Here is a 15,398-nt window from a genome sequence, read left to right as displayed (position 1 = left end):
TGTAGGAGCAGTGCAGTTTGGAAGGTGGCTGCAGAAGGACCCAAGAACATCCATCCCTTCCCCACCCAAGGCCCCACCCCACATGGGTGCCAGCCCTCTGCCCAGACCTGTACATTTTGCGTTCTAATGTGATACTAAGTGAGATGCTTACTGGACCGAAGCCCAGGAGAACAGGGCGAGGAGCTGGCAGGAGACAGGGATATTCCGAGCGTGCTGCCCTCCCTCACTGCCCTCTATCCACCCAGGGAATATTTCAGACCATCTACAATGGCTCCTAGTGTTCTAGGTGCTGGGGGTGACATGGAAGGAAGCACCCCAAGTCCCACCGATAATAGCACCCGCACACTTAGCTGAACAGACAAAATATCTGAAGACTGGTGCAGAGGAGAAAGGTGGGAGGGATGAGAAGCGGGGATTAAGTTCAAATACAGCAATGCCACTGAGAAGGCCTCTCGGCCAGGAATGATTCTACCCAGCCGTTTGTGGCTTGTTTTGTTTTTTAAAATGCTGTTGCCGGGCGTTGGTGGTGCACGCCTTTAATCCCAGCAATTGGGAGGCAGAGGCAGACAGATCTCAGTGAGTTCAAGGCCAGCCTGGTCTACAAAGTGAGTTCCAGGACAGTCAGGGCTACACGGAGAAACCCTGTCTTGAAAAACTTTTTTTCTTTTTTCAAATGCTGCCATGTATGGGTTACAGTTCTGCTCTGAACTTACTAGGCACAGACGAGTACATGCCCCTTCGAATGGCCACGTGTGACTGCTGCAGGGCTCTGGCTCCACAGCCCGATAGCCAGATTGAGGTGTCTGGGACACAGAGCTTCCCAGTCCAGTCCTTTTCCAAGCAGGGCCAAGAAGGGCCAGTGCCACCGGCTCTGGGTATTGTCAGCAACACCTCCCAGGCTGCCCAGTGCTATCTGGGTAGGGGACTGGGTCCTGGAGATTGCAGAGGCTCCTCTGGCATCGGGAGCTCGGGGGACAGGGCAGGGTGACTATGGGCTCTCCACTTCTTGCCCCACCCTAGCCACCACTCTGGCACTTTCTTATTCCCTACGGGCACACAGAGTCGGGTGGGGTGGGGTCTGGTGGGCTTTTTCCAGGCTGATGAAACCGGAGCGGCAGGGCTGGGCTGGGACCGTTCCAGGACAGTTAGGAGAGATGAGACATGACCCTGAGCCTCCATGGCTGAGGACAGAGCAAGTGACAGAGGTCAACGGTGCCCCACCTCACATCCTGTTTTCAGAAGGCGGGGTCCCAGCACGTGCTGTTTTCTTGGATTTTATCCAGGATAGCACCCCCACACCCAGGCCTGTTTCTAAGGGACCCCACAGGAGGATGGAAATGTCCAAGGCCACACCCATGCTGGAGTTCACCAAAAGTTTTTCCAGGCTGGGCTAGACCCCTGAATGAGCAATGGGGAGAGAACACATCTCCCATTGGGGACCCCCACCCCCCGGGTTGGTTAACAGACAGAAACCCATGCAGGCCTTTGTGACTGACTGGGGGAGAAATATCACAGAGAACATGGGGACTAACAACCTTCCCCTTTGCCGGGAATAAGCACAGCCCACCTCCAGTCCTGGCACCCTCAGCCCCACACAAGACCCGGGGGAAGCCCAGCCCGGCAAGAGAGAGAGACAGTTCCTTGGCATGCTGAGCAGAAAACTAGCCAGCCTGAGTCCCTGATGAGACCATCTCCTCCTCGTCCACTCAGGCCGCACCCGCGTGGATCTTCCTCGCTCTCCTCCTGCAGGACAGCACACATGCACCTAGATCTTTGAAGCCACTCAATGGAGAACCCTGACTGCTGGTGGGGCCTCTGATGGCTGTTGACCTTACGAAGTGCCACACTCCTCACAGGAAATCTAGAAATTGCTGCAGAGACCAGAGCCCTTGTTTAACCACAGAAGCCAGCCAAGTCCACTCCTTCATTCTGTCCTCATGGAGTTCTTCTAGGCATAGGGTTGAGACCTGAACGTTAAGCTGGGCATGGTGGTACATAACTAATGTCCTGGTCCTTAGGAAGCTGAGGCAGGAGAACCAACACTCCCAGGGCAGCCTGGCCTATATAGTAGGGTCCAGGCCAGCTTGAACTGCACAGTGAGGTTCTGTCTCAGAACAAACAAAATAAGATGGATCTTGGAGCTTAGCTGGCTCAGATGACGGACCAAAAGATCCTGACCTAAACAACCTAAATGGCTCATGCGAGGTCAAGTGTGGTAGAGCCAGAGCCAAAAGCCATAGATGTTTGCTGCCTCCTAAAAAAGGACTTGTCTCTCTGTGCCTCACAAGACCACCTTCAAAAGGGGTCAGTCTCTTGTGTGGACTTGGACCTCAGTTTGGGGAGTCTATGGGACAGTTCCCATGATCCCCCTGGCTCCCTCAATAAAGATGTGGCTCTGGTTAGCCTCAGTCCATCACTAGACAGACCGTCCCATGGCTATGGGATGGGCATGGGGGGCGAAGGATGCAAAGGGAGGGCCCAGCAAGGGGTGTGGCCCTGGGCCTGTTCCCAGGGTGGAGCCAAACAGCAGGTCACCCTGTCCCTTTAAGAGAAGGGGGAGAGCTAGCCCCTCTCAGCCATCCTGGCCTGTCATCCATCCCTGCCAAATCCGAAAAGGAAAATGAAAGAGGGACCAAGAGGAACAGGTCCCAGCTGTCTCCCAAGCTCCTGCGCTCAGCTCTAAGCACAGGCCCCAGGGTAAGTGGGGTCTGAGGACCTAGAGGCCACCAAGGGTCTACGGGGACATGTGTTCTGTGTGTCAGGGGAGGTTTAGAGGAGACGCCTGACAACTGCTGCCAGGTTCCAGGGGTCTGTTCCCCTGCCCCTTGGCCCGAGGTAGGAGAGGAAAGGGGGGGTCAAGGGCGAGAGATTCCTAAGATAACAGGCTTCTGTGTCAGCCTCCAGAGGCGTTCTCCACGGTGAGGAAGGAAAGAAAGGACACGGGACACAGTGGGGGCTCACCCGGCCTGGCCCTCCCCTTGCTCACAGGAGTCTCAACTGGAACCAGGACTCCAGCTCTTGGTCCTAGAAATCATCCTTGCACAAAGAGGCAGGCAAGGGCTGGCCCTGCAGAAGAACCTGGAATCTGAGAGACCATAGGGTCTAGCCAAGCAGGCCCAGGTGGTGGGTGGAGGGGAATTCCTCCTCAGCACCCCTCTACGCCCGCCCAGATGCCCAGATGAAGGGATTCCATAGCTGAGGGGATTCCATACTACATCACACTCAGACATTAACCCCACAAAATCTCTGGCCCCTGGTGCCCTCCAAGGTTAGAGATCGTGGCGGGCGTGGAGGGGCGGGGGGGGGTCCAGTCCATCCCAGCCTCTGACCACCCTTCTCCCTTGTCCCCAGCATCATGGGGGAGTGGGCGTTCCTAGGTTCCCTGCTGGACGCGGTGCAGCTGCAGTCGCCGCTCGTGGGTCGCCTCTGGCTGGTGATCATGCTGATCTTCCGCATCCTGGTGCTGGCCACGGTGGGAGGTGCGGTGTTCGAGGACGAGCAGGAGGAGTTCGTGTGCAACACGCTGCAGCCCGGCTGTCGCCAAACCTGCTACGACCGCGCCTTCCCGGTGTCCCACTACCGCTTCTGGCTCTTCCACATCCTGCTGCTGTCGGCGCCGCCGGTGCTGTTCGTCATCTACTCCATGCACCAGGCCAGCAAGGAGGCGGGTGGCGCGCAGCCCGCCACGCCGTGCACGCGCGGGCGTCCCGAGGCCCCGTGCGCCCCGTGCTCCCTGCGTGCCCGCCGCGCGCGTCGCTGCTACCTGCTGAGTGTGGCTCTGCGCCTGCTCGCCGAGCTGGCCTTCCTGGGTGGCCAGACGCTGCTCTACGGCTTCCGTGTGGCACCGCACTACGCGTGCGCCGGCCCGCCTTGCCCGCACACCGTCGACTGCTTCGTGAGCCGGCCCACCGAGAAGACGGTCTTCGTGGTCTTCTACTTCGCCGTCGGGCTGCTCTCGGCGCTGCTCAGCGTGGCCGAGCTGGGGCACCTGCTCTGGAAGGGTCGCCAGCGCGCAAAGCTGCTCCCGCCGCGCCGCGCCGCCCGCCCGCCGCCCGCTCTGCCTTCGCAGCGAGCGGACCCCGATCCCTTCGGCCCGCCCGCCTACGCGCACCGCGCACCGGCCGGCGACAGCGAGGGCGAGGGCGGCAGCGGCCACAGCAAGGCGTCGCTGGCCACCGTGCGTCAGGACCTGGCCATCTAGCGGCGAGGTCCGAGGCCCAACCTCCAGCACCGGGGTCCTTGGAGGCAGAAGCGACAAGTGGCTTCCGAAAGACTGTGTAGGACCCTGCCTGAGCTGAAGATGAGCAGAAGGACACCCCCCCCCCCGCGCGCGCCACCACACCACCATCACCACCAGCGGAAGATGGGGGACCGCCGGGGTTCGGGTCGGGGTGGCGTCGCGCTTCCTAGCGCTGGTTGCAGCAGCATGCTGGGGCTGCCTTGTTTTGAATCGGGGAGTCTCTTTGGTGCTGTGATCCCAGCGGAAAGGGAGGATGCCAGAGGCCTGGAGAGGAAGTAGACAGGCCAAGGGCACCGGGTGACCTGATTGTTTTACCCGGGGCGAAAGCAGCAGTGATGGCAGCATTCCCGGGTCTCCTGATTGGTCTGAGAAGTGTACTTCTCTCTGGGCTCTCTGTGCACACATACTTGCACACCTGGATACTCTGAGATGGGTTGGTTGCTCGTGCACATGAAACCTCTGTGGACTGTGTGCGCGGGTGCATATATGTGCACACCCGCTGAGGGTACACACTAGTATGCACCTCCCAAGAAACAGGAGGTACAGACCTGTACTCATGCGGGTGTGCACACCCATGCACATGGATGTCGTTGTGGGCTCTGTGCGCAAGCATGTATGCATGCATCCTGTGTAAGCTTTGTGTACACACCTACACACACACAATCTGTGTGTGCATCAGCTAACACTGTCATTCACTACCAGAACCCAATGCCAGTGGTAGCCATAATGGCTTCCTCCCTGCTGATGTAACCCAGCCACCTGTGAGGGATCAGTGCCCTGCACCCAGGAACCGAAGGGGAGGAGAGTCCTGTTCAGTGATCATCCTGTAGGTTTGTCATGTCGTCTGTGCTCTGCACCCAGGATAGCCAAGCCCCATAGTGGAGGCAGATGGATCTCTGTTCAAGGCCAGCCTGGTCTACAGAGTGATTTACAGGACAGGCCCCAAAAGCTACAGAGAAACCGTGTCTCAAAAAAACAAAAAGCAAAACAACCAGGCAGTAGTGGAGGTGTTCTTTTGGCTTACATTTTCACTCTTCCCACCCACCATTGTTCCTGTAGTCTCTGAACATGGATGAGGCCTTTCCATCCTTAGGGAAAGCTTCCCTGCGACAGAGCTGTACCTGGGTCCCCCTTCCCTTGCTACTAGCACTTCTAGCACAGACTTTGAAAAAGTTGTCGCATGGCTACTTCACCCCTTGCTGCCTGTTGTCCCCTCACCTGCCTTCCTCCTCCATTGCCTGTGTGGTCACTCCGAAAACACCAGGACTGAGCGATAAATCCGGACAGAGCAGGCTGCCCTTCCCCAGCCCCTCAGACTCTTTCAGATCTGTTGCCCAGGCCCTGCCTTCAGCCACCACACCCCACATTGCCTTCCCTCTGCCAGCCTGTATCCATCTCCCTCCTGAGGGCCTTCTACCTAGCCTTACTTAGCCCTTGGGGGATCCCTGCCCTTTCTCCCAGGCTTCCTGCACACTGGGCCCCCTTGGTTAGGCCTCCATGGCCATCTTGCCATCTGTCACACCAGGCTGAAGTCTCTGTCCCTAACAAGTGCCACACCCACTTCTGATGCCGGTTTAAGACATGCTGTCTGAAGCAAGCTCACTTTCTGACACTCCGCCCCCACCACTGCCTGCTTTTGCCTCTGGTCTCACTTGAAGAAGACAAGTGGCTCCAAGGAGGGGCTTTCCCTGCCTTGAGCTGGAGTCAGGCACCCCGTGTCCCAGCACTGTCTCCCGGGCATGGCATATAGTAGGTATTTGGGGAGAGAAAAGAAACTATCAGGGTCCACACCATCACTACGCTCATGTCTAGGATCCCGGGGAGGGGGGTATATCTGGCTACAGCCTGGACCCTTCCACCCAAGCATAGATGTGGATGTCCAGCTGTTTTTCAAGATAATGTCACTCAAATACTGGTTCAAGATCAGCATCATTCAATACAACGAATTGTAATGTTTTTGTTTGGTTTTGGTGTTTTGAGACAGGGTCTCTCTCTACAGAGCTTGGAGCTCACTCTGTAGACCAGGCTGCCTCTAAATCACTCAGATCTGCCTGCCTCTGCCTCCTGAGTGCTGGGATTGAATGCCTGTGCCACTCCGTCCAATTTACAATGTAATTTCAAATTTTCCTTTGGCCACATTAAAAAAGTGAAAGGAAACCACCAGATTCATGTAAGTGGTGTTTTCTCTAACCTGCTTTATCCACAGCTGTATGTTTCAGTACGTCGGCAATATTCAGAAGTATTACAGAGGTATTTTCCATTCTTTCGCTCACTTGTGTGTACTTTTCCACATAAAGTACACGCCAGTTCAATCCAGTCTGTTCAGCACACGTGACTGCCACATGCAGCACAGATCCAGATGTTGGGCCTCAGCACCGACCCAGATGTTGGTGGGCAGGTTGACACCTCTGTGCTCTCAGCACTTGCATTGTGGTGGGGAAGACATTAAAGGAAAAAAAAAAAAAAAAAAAAGATAAGAGGAGAGTGATGTCCCTGAGGAGATGACATTTCAGGAGCTTGTCACGAAGCTATTTTCAAGAAAAGCATGCAGGTGGCAAGTGCCAAAGCCACCAAGAGACTAGTGTGGCTGGAGTTGAGTGAGCAATGGCTGTGGTGGGTAACCAACAACCTAGAAACAGTTCTGCCTTCCTTAGTTGTCTGCTCCATCACTGGCTCCACCATCCGGTGGGCCGACCTGTACCAGCTGCTGTCCCGTGCATTTTCAGTTCTCCAAGTCATCAGTTACCCGCACATCCATCTCCTGTGGCTGCCTTTCCCCAGCCCCTGCAGAAGCTGTGCAGGGTCAGCTGTGCCCAGGCTCCCCCACAGCTTCTTCAAGCCCTGCTAACTCCATCTGAACACTTCTTGCCATCTTAAATCCCCCTTCAGGATTGAATCCTGCTCCAGCTACCCCTGTCCGGGCCTCCTCAGGCTCACCTTCTCCATATTCACTCATAACCAGACATGAGCTTTTGATAAATTCCGATCATGAAACACCCTAACTACCCCCATGCCCCACCTAGTTCCTGCGGGGGTGGGGGAGCTTTCCCCATGAAGGCCCACGGGGGACACATCTCTGACGGGTTCATTGTCATCCTGAGTCCCTCTGCTTATGGAAGATAGGCCATGTCACAGCATGGAGCTTCTCAGTAGGGGACATCGGCGGACTGCTTGGGAAGCAAGCAGAAAACCACAGGCTTGATCCCCGGGCAGAGTGATGAATGGCTGTAATCCTAGCACTTGGTGGGTGGAGGCAGGAAGATGGTAAGTGCAAAATGACCCTTAGTTACACAGTGAGTTTAAGGCCGTCCTGGGGTACCTAAGACCCTATTGGAAAACCAGGGTGGGTGTGGTGGAGTGAGCTGAGCTGAGCACACAGGGGTAATCTCAGAATTTGAGAGGGTGACACGGGAAATTCTCAAATTCCAAGCTGACTGAGTTACACAGCAAACCCAACATGGAAAATAGCTGTTTAACCATTGTGAGTGCACAGGACAAACTCTCACAGAAAAAAAAAAAAAAAAAATCCCACCCAAAATGTCACTACTAGACCTAGGTTACATGAAGAGACAATATCTTAAAAACATTTTTAAAGGCCAGATATGGTGATGCACACATTTATTCCTAAAACTTGGGGCAACATGGCAGGTGGAGCTCTGTGAGAAGAGCTCCAGACATAGAATTTAAACCAGTCAGGGCTATGCATGAAACCCTACTGCCTCAAAAACAAAACAAAAAAGGCCAGGCAGTGGTAGAGTACAATTTTAATCCCAGCACTCACAAGGCAGAGGCAGGTGGATCCCTGTGGAGTTCCAGGCCAGCCTGTGAATTCCAGGACATAGAGAAACCCTGTCTCAGGAAAAAAGGAGGAGGAGGAAGAGGAGGAGGAGGAGGTGGAGGAGGAGGAGGAGGAGGAGGAGGAGGAGGAGGAGGAGGAGGAAAGAAGAAGAAAGAGGGGCTGGAGAGATGGCTCAGAGGTTAAGAGCACTGACTGCTCTTCCAGAGATCCTGAGTTCAATTCCCAGCAACCACATGGTGGCTCACAACCATCTTTAATGAGATCTGGTGCCCTCTTCTGGTGTGCAGACATACATGGAAGCAGAATGTTGTATACATGATAAATAAATAAATCTTTAAAAAAAGTCCACTTTAAAAAATAAAAAGGAGGAGGAGGAGGAGGAAGGAAGGAAGGAAGGAAATGTCAATTGAGCCACAGCTTGAGAAACTGCTTCACAGGGATGAACTTCAGATCAGTAGAGACCTCTCTCATGCCCAATAATTCACCACAAGGAAGATACTGTCAAAAGTTCCTCATCAATATAGGGGCCTCTTCTAGGTTGTCATAGCAATGACATCGTGTTATCATTTTGTGGAAAGGGACTATGAACCTCAAGTTACCTTCCCACCCTTTAAAAAACTAAGTCACGGGCTGGGGAGAGGGTGTAGTGTGGTGAAGTGTTTGGCAAGTGGGCACAGGAACCTGAATTCAGAATTCAGATCCTCGGCATCCACCTAAAAACACTGGGCCCACTGGTGTGAGGCAGGGGGCTTGCTGGCCAGCCTGTCTAGCCACATTTGCAAGTTTGAGGCTCAGTGAGAGATCCAGTCTAAAAGATCAGGCAGACTCAAGCCAGACAAAATCCCCTCATGGGGAGGCAGTCACCAAGTCCCACCCCATAGCTGAGGAGTTATTGGCAGTCGCTAGCTCCTTGGAAGGGGAGTGAGTTTTCTTCAGGGATGCTCCAGCAGGTAGCTATACACCCAAGCACAGACAGGAGCACAAAGTATACTCAGTGAGCAGTGAGGTTTTAAGAAGAGCACATGGAGATGGGGCGGGTGTGGGGGGCGGGATGATGGAAGGAACAAAGCAGTGGGAATGGGGGGATTTGATCATAATTCATTATATACAAGTATGTGCTGGGGACAGTAGAGTCCAGACCAACACACGCCGGATAAGTACTCTGCCATTGTTAGCGCAGCCCGCTCCCTGGGGTTATTCTCTTAAGGTACTTATTTAATGTACTGAACTTGTCCTTCTCTTTGCTCCAGCTCTATAAAGCCATGTGACGGCATCCTGGTTTTTGTTTTGTTTTTGAGGGCAAAGTTCTACTATGTATCTCAGGATGGCCGGGAACTTGCTGTGTTGCAGGCCAGGCTGGCCTTGAACTTGTGGTAATTCTCCTACCTCTGTCTCCCAAGTGCATATTGGTTCTTGGAAGCCCGTGCACAAGTATGTTAAAATGCATACCGTCCAAGGCCCCTCTAGGACAGTGAGGTAAGTGAGCAGCTGCTGCCACCTAGTGGCTGACCTAGTAATGGCTAGGGCTTCCAGGGACAGAACCCTTTGGTTCTCCCTTGCTAAGGAGACATCTTGGGGTGTCTGATGCCTCTGGAATCTCAGGAACCCAATAAAGAACGCTAGGTTGAGCAGGAATCCTGAGTTCGGGACCCCTCCTCCCCACTGTCACCGTGTGACTCCGGGCAAGGACACTGGCCTCTCAGCTGAGATATGCTGCAAAAAGGAATGGAAAGCTCACACTCCAAGCTCTGCTACTGCCTATCAGCACCTCAAAGTGGGCAGGGCAGTCCTTTCTGGCTCACACAGACTCCCCACTCTCCTGTTGTCAGGGCACCAGGAACCCAGCTCCAGGACTTCATGGACATCAAGGTTGTAACCATTTGTCTGTCACTGGGTAGCTTCAGTGTCTAAGGACTCTGAGGCCAAGGGCTGGCTTCCTTTTTCAGACTGTGGGAAGAGCCATTTCTCCTGTTTACCCTTCCCAGTCTGAGTCCTCTGTCCTGGATGAGATTCTCCCTGGCCCCCGTTTGAGGGCATTGCCAGATCAGGGTTCTGAGACCTGGACCCTGCCACAGGGCAACTGAAACAGTGCCACTGCCACTTGCCACTGCCAAGCCCTTGGCACTTAGTGCTTGTGCTTAGCCATTGAGGCCCAGAGCCTGTGGAAAGCCCCCATCTGAGCAGGGACGGCTCCCTACATCCCCTGCCCAGACAGGGAGGAGAGGGAGAGGCAGAGAGGCGGAGACACTGTAGAATAAATAGAACTTTATTCTTTCTCCAGTAGATCTCAGTGGAAACCCAGCAGTAACAGGTACACCAGTGGGCTCCGGGGTGAGACCCTACCCAGGCAGGAGGGCAGGGTAAAACCTGCTCCCCCAGCCCAGGGGTTTAGGGGGAGGGAGGGAACCCCCTGGAGTCCCGTCCTGCGGGGCAAGGAGGGGGCACAGGAGAGGGATTGGGGATAGGCCAGGGAAATGAAGGAATTCAGGCCAAGTATGTATCTGTGTGTGTGTGTGTGTGTTGAAGGGCCCCTTGGGGTGCTGGTGGCTACGAGGCTGGGGGCTGGGGTAACTTGGACCCCTTAGCCAGCCCCTTCACAGTGGGGCTGGGGCTTGGATGAAGTGAGCTCTGATGGGCAGTGATGATATCACCCTACCCATCCAAGGGGCCCTAGCTTTACCCTTCCCCTACTTCTTGGTGGGCAGAGGCAGGAGCCAAAAGCCAGGATCCCCTCCTCCCAGGGGTAGCTGCCCAAGACGCCCACGCCCAATGGCTGGACAGAGAGGAGAAGGGAAGCCGTTTCCTGCATAAGGGAGGAGAAGGCGGTGGCCTTGGAAAGTTAGTATTTCACAGTATTAGAGAAAACTGAGGAGGACGGGCTGGGGGCGGGAGCATCCGCTGGGACAAGGGAGAGGGGAGCCCTTCAGAGCCCTCTGCCCATCCCCAGGACCCACCCCTTCAGCTCTAGATCCAGCTCCCCCAATACACAGCACAAATTCCTTCAGTACAAATGTGCTTAAAATGAAAATTCTTATTAAAAAAAATCAAAACAAAAAAATTAAAATAAAAACAAAACCAGCGAGAATTAATATCTGGGAGTTGGTACGCAGGATATGTACAGGGGGTCTCCCCCACCCTGGACACCCCCCCACCCCACCCCCCGTCACCATCTGAAGCAGGGGGTAGGTTCCCCAACTGGGGAGCGATGGCTTGAGTTCGGAGGACAGGGAGCCAGGTCCCGGCATTTGCTGGTGATGAAGACGTGGCAAGGTGCGTAGGGGCTCAGGCCCAGGTCCTCACATGGCTCAACGCTTGGCCTGATGCCAGCCCAGGCTGCCGGAAGAGGGCAGTCCATCTTGGGTCCAGGCCTCTGTCCACAGAGTCACTGCCTCCTCCCTCCTGTCCCGGCAGAAGGTTCCCAGTTCTGTCTGGGAGGACGAGGCGGGGCAGGGCTGATGGGTCACGTGGCCAGTAGGAAGGCAGAGAAAGCCAGGGCAGGGGTGAAGGCTGTCCATTTGGAGGTCACGGGGACTGGGTTGCGGGGCTACTTCTGTGGGAACTGGGGCTGAGGCTGGGGCTACAGCTACCCGGAGGGGGCGCCAAGCCACCCCCATCTCTTGTTCCTCCGCCCCCTGACTGTCCGCTTAGAGTGTCCAAGCCCTCAGAGTTCTCCAGCATTTCCTGGATAAGTGGTGGCATGGAGCCAGGGATCTCCATCTTCAGTGTGATCACTCGCTCGGCTCCTGTGGGGAAGGAGGAGGAGGTGAGACTCACCCAGAAAGGAGGGTCACAGGGAGAAGGGACCAGTGCCACCCATAAGGGCATCTACCAGGCACAGCACTCAGGGCTCAGTTACTTGACACAAGCCAGCTCTCGATCCCGCAGTGTGGCCACTGGGTAAAACATTCTGAACACTTGTCAGGTTTGGCCCTGGGTTGTCCCCTGTGCCTCAAGTCATGGATTATCCGGCAGACGCTGACACACCCCAATCACCGTCCCCTTCCTCCCTGGAAACAGGTTCAAAGCTGGCAGAGCTGCCAAGTGGTCGCTCAGAGACCACACCCACATGATCTGTTACAGAGAAATGCCTTGAACCACCTCGGAAAAGCGAGAGCCATAACCTAGACACAGATAGGTTCACATGAGGAAGACACATGCAGACACCAAGACCTGAGGTGCCAGCTTGGCTGTGGGGAGCAGGTCCCAAGTCAGTCCCGAGTGGATCTCTCTCCACTCAAAGGAGACTCACCCTTGGCGCTGATGCTCCGAAGATCCGTGATCTTCATCAGCATCTTGGGGAACATGTGGGGACGACTGGGCCTCCGTTTCCGGACATAGACCTTCAGCGCCTCCAGCAGCGGCTCCTGCAGCATGTCCACCTTGTCTGGCTGCTCCAGGTCCTGGCGGTCTGAGCACAAAACTGCCCCTGAACAGGAGCCCCTCCATCCTCACACCCAGCCAACTCCACCAACCAGGCATGGCATACAGCTGCATTCCCAGATATGGCCACATGGGGGCGGGTCTGCCCAAGCCACAGAGGGCAGAAGGCTGCTCACACACACCAGGCCAGAGAGGTCTCTCAGCACAGAGGCTTTAAACTCTAAAAAGAAGCCGGGTGTGGGGTGTGGGCAGCTCAAAGCTCTCCACAGCAGCTGTGTTGGTGGAGATGGGAACCCCACTCCCTAACACCGACAGCTCTCCTCATACAAGGTGGGAATCCCCAGCAGCTCTTAACTCCTAGCCATCATTACTATGACAAGACTGCACCATTGTGACATGGCAAAAGTAGAACAATAAAATAACAACCAACATTAACTGGGTCTCATTCTTGACCTTATAGAAGAGTGTCTGTTGCCTGGGACAGAACAAGTGCCGAGACCCTTGCTCGTGTGCCTAGAGAGCACACCTGCCCCTCCAGGCCTCAGAACACCGCCCGAGAGCCACCTGCACCTCACACACCTCCACAGATGAGGCAGATGGCACTGAGCAATCCAGTCTCTGCATCGTCCATCTCCAGGGGCAGCAGCTGGTTGGCGAAGGCAAAGACTAAGTCGGTGAGGGGGCCAAAGCCAGCGTTGTGCATCTGCGTCCGGTTGAGGGTCAGCCCGTCTGAGAAGGTCATTGTGTCTTGTTCAGGCGTGTACCGCGTGCAGATTCGCAGAATCTGGGTGCAGGGGATGTACAGGTTCAGAGACTGGAGCGCCTCCCGCCTCCTGGCACACCAGCTCCAGCATCCCCAGAGGCCCCCCTGGCAAGCAGCCAGAGCATGGCTGGCTGGCTGACAGAATTTTCTCCAATGATGGAAAGGCTCTGTCTGCACCATCCAATGCAGTAGCCACCAGCCCCGTGAGGCTACTGAGCACTTGAGATGTGGCTAATGCAACTAGGGGCTGAACTAAGTCTAACTGTAATTAAATTTAATCAGATACTTGTGTCCATCACCGTTGCACTGGGCAGCAGATCTTGGCCGTGTAGCCGCCCCCTAATAGAGAAATCTGGAAGGAAAGGACTTTCCAGTCAGCAAGAAACAAGGCAGGTCTGTCCCCAGGACCATCTCATTCAGCCTGAACAGTCTGCTCCTGAAGGTGCCTCCCACAACTGTGCACTGGGGACAGGCACATGGCATCTCCCCAGTTCTTCACCCAGGATGTGTGAAGGAAAAGGTGGATGGAACCCTTGGCAGGAATCACAGGGGAGCCACCTCCTAGCCTCGGCTTGGGCAGTCTCACTACTTCTGGCACCCACTCACAAGTCAGGCCACCAAGAGCTACCGTGTGTCCCAGAAGCAGGCCTTTCTGCTGCCCGCTCCCAGCAAACGGTACCTGCTCATGATGCCCTCTACCAAGTATTAGAGTTGGCGCCTCTCTAGGGTCCCAGTAGTCACACTGCTCTTCACAGGGAGGGGACAGGACAGCTTTCACCCCACTTTCAGCCAGCATTATCAGCTGGCAACATCCATAAATTGTTCTTTGCCTCCCCCACTGGGAGAGAGGAAGGCACAGGGAGCAAGTGAACCAGAAGACACCTGCGCTCTAGGAGGTGGTGGACAGGTAGACACCAGAGGAAGAGCGTGGCCCATGTGGGCGGTGGGCATTTGGATTCTGGGAAAGGTTCAGGAAAGTGGCTGTTTGGCTCAGAATAAATCCTACAAGGACAGGAACATGGCCCAAGGTCAGGGGCAGACTCTCACCAGGATATCCAGGCAGGCAGCCTTGAGGAGGGTGATCTGGTCAGCAATGGTGAGGGTGGTGAAGCCGGGAAGCTGTTTGGCGAACTCCACAGTCTTAATGATGCACTTGGTGGAGAGTTCACTGAACTTGTCCCAGAGGTCAATGTCCAGAGAGACTCGTTGTTCTGAGCTGTTGTTCTGGAAGAGGCCGGGAGAGTGAGGGCCTCAGCTACGGCACCCGTTCCTTCTTCAGCCTGTTCACTGCCCGCCCTCCACCCAGCCTTTACTTCCGGACAGCTGCTAGGAGAGAGGTGCAGGAGGGGATGGCAGCCGGGGCCCCAGGCATGTAGCACCCTCACTGGCCAGCATACCGTAGTGTACTTGCCCAGCTGGCAGAGGGCCGGGAAGGTCTCCTGGTGCGCTTTGCGAACCTTCTCAATAAGCTCCCCGACCTCGGGCGTCAGCGTGTAGCTCTCTGAGCACTCAGGCTTAGGAGCTTCTTTCTTCTTTTTGTTTCGATCGTTTCGCACCGCTGTGGGGGACACGGATGGGTTAGACAGTGACTACTGCAGCTCAGGACCAGGACCAGGCTCAGCCCATGCTATCCACCAACCAGACACACACACACACACACACACACACACACACACACACACACACACACACACACACACACACACACACAGAGGCATGCACGCACGCACACAAAGCAACATGCCAAATTAGCAATGTGCCACACTAGCCCTCCATGTCTACCTGACTCCTCTTAAACCCCATTCCAGGCCCGTGACTGCAGCGGTGACGACGAGTGCACACAATGCACACAAGGCCAGTGTGTAGCACCCTGTCACGAAACTACCCCAGCCCATACTCTAAGAATGCACATCCAGACTGGCAGTCATGCAAACTGAGTCCCTGTTCTGTGCCTGCCAGGAACCCTTAGTGTCCCAACTCCCCTGGCAGCAATCTCCCTGGGGGATCCCTGAGACCGCCTCAAAGCAGCTCCCTGGGCAAGCAAGGAATAGGGCTCCCCAAGCACAGAATGGGGGCCCCAGCAGAAGAATCTCTTGGCCCATTAGCTGGGGAGCTGACAAATCACCAGGGGCGCTGAGCCGCACACACCACTTGGTTTTAAAGAAGCGATGGGGTCGTTACCAGCCGATTACCCCAGACACACAATCACTCACAGG

General features: G+C 55.3%; 2 protein-coding genes across 4 annotated transcripts in view; one reads left to right on the top strand and one right to left on the bottom strand.

Moving 5' to 3' along the window:
* Nucleotides 1–2,577: 2,577 nt before the first annotated feature.
* On the top strand, nt 2,578–4,316 carry Gjd3 (gap junction protein delta 3). The gene is made up of 2 exons (XM_027424107.2): nt 2,578–2,697; nt 3,352–4,316. Exon 2 carries the CDS (start codon nt 3,356–3,358, stop codon nt 4,199–4,201), a length of 846 nt encoding a protein of 281 aa, XP_027279908.1. The 5' UTR covers nt 2,578–2,697; nt 3,352–3,355; the 3' UTR covers nt 4,202–4,316.
* A 6,728-nt stretch (nt 4,317–11,044) lies between these two features.
* Nucleotides 11,045–15,398, bottom strand: part of Rara (retinoic acid receptor alpha) — a 34,638-nt gene continuing 30,284 nt past the window's right edge. For 2 of the 3 annotated variants that reach the window (XM_027424108.2, XM_027424110.2), the window contains 5 exons: nt 14,580–14,740; nt 14,230–14,406; nt 12,999–13,203; nt 12,289–12,447; nt 11,051–11,782 (listed from right to left, as the gene is read on the bottom strand). In XM_027424108.2, the coding sequence (XP_027279909.1) occupies nt 11,562–11,782; nt 12,289–12,447; nt 12,999–13,203; nt 14,230–14,406; nt 14,580–14,740 (923 nt within the window). In that variant the 3' untranslated portion in view covers nt 11,051–11,561. Of the gene's footprint in view, nt 11,783–12,288; nt 12,448–12,998; nt 13,204–14,229; nt 14,407–14,579; nt 14,741–15,398 lie in introns of all 3 variants that reach the window. The other variant, XM_027424109.2, reaches the window with a different exon arrangement.

This window comes from Cricetulus griseus, chromosome 7 (assembly GCF_003668045.3).
Source record: "Cricetulus griseus strain 17A/GY chromosome 7, alternate assembly CriGri-PICRH-1.0, whole genome shotgun sequence".
NCBI classification, from domain to species: Eukaryota; Metazoa; Chordata; class Mammalia; order Rodentia; family Cricetidae; genus Cricetulus; species Cricetulus griseus.
This window is presented reverse-complemented; position numbering and strand designations above follow the sequence as displayed.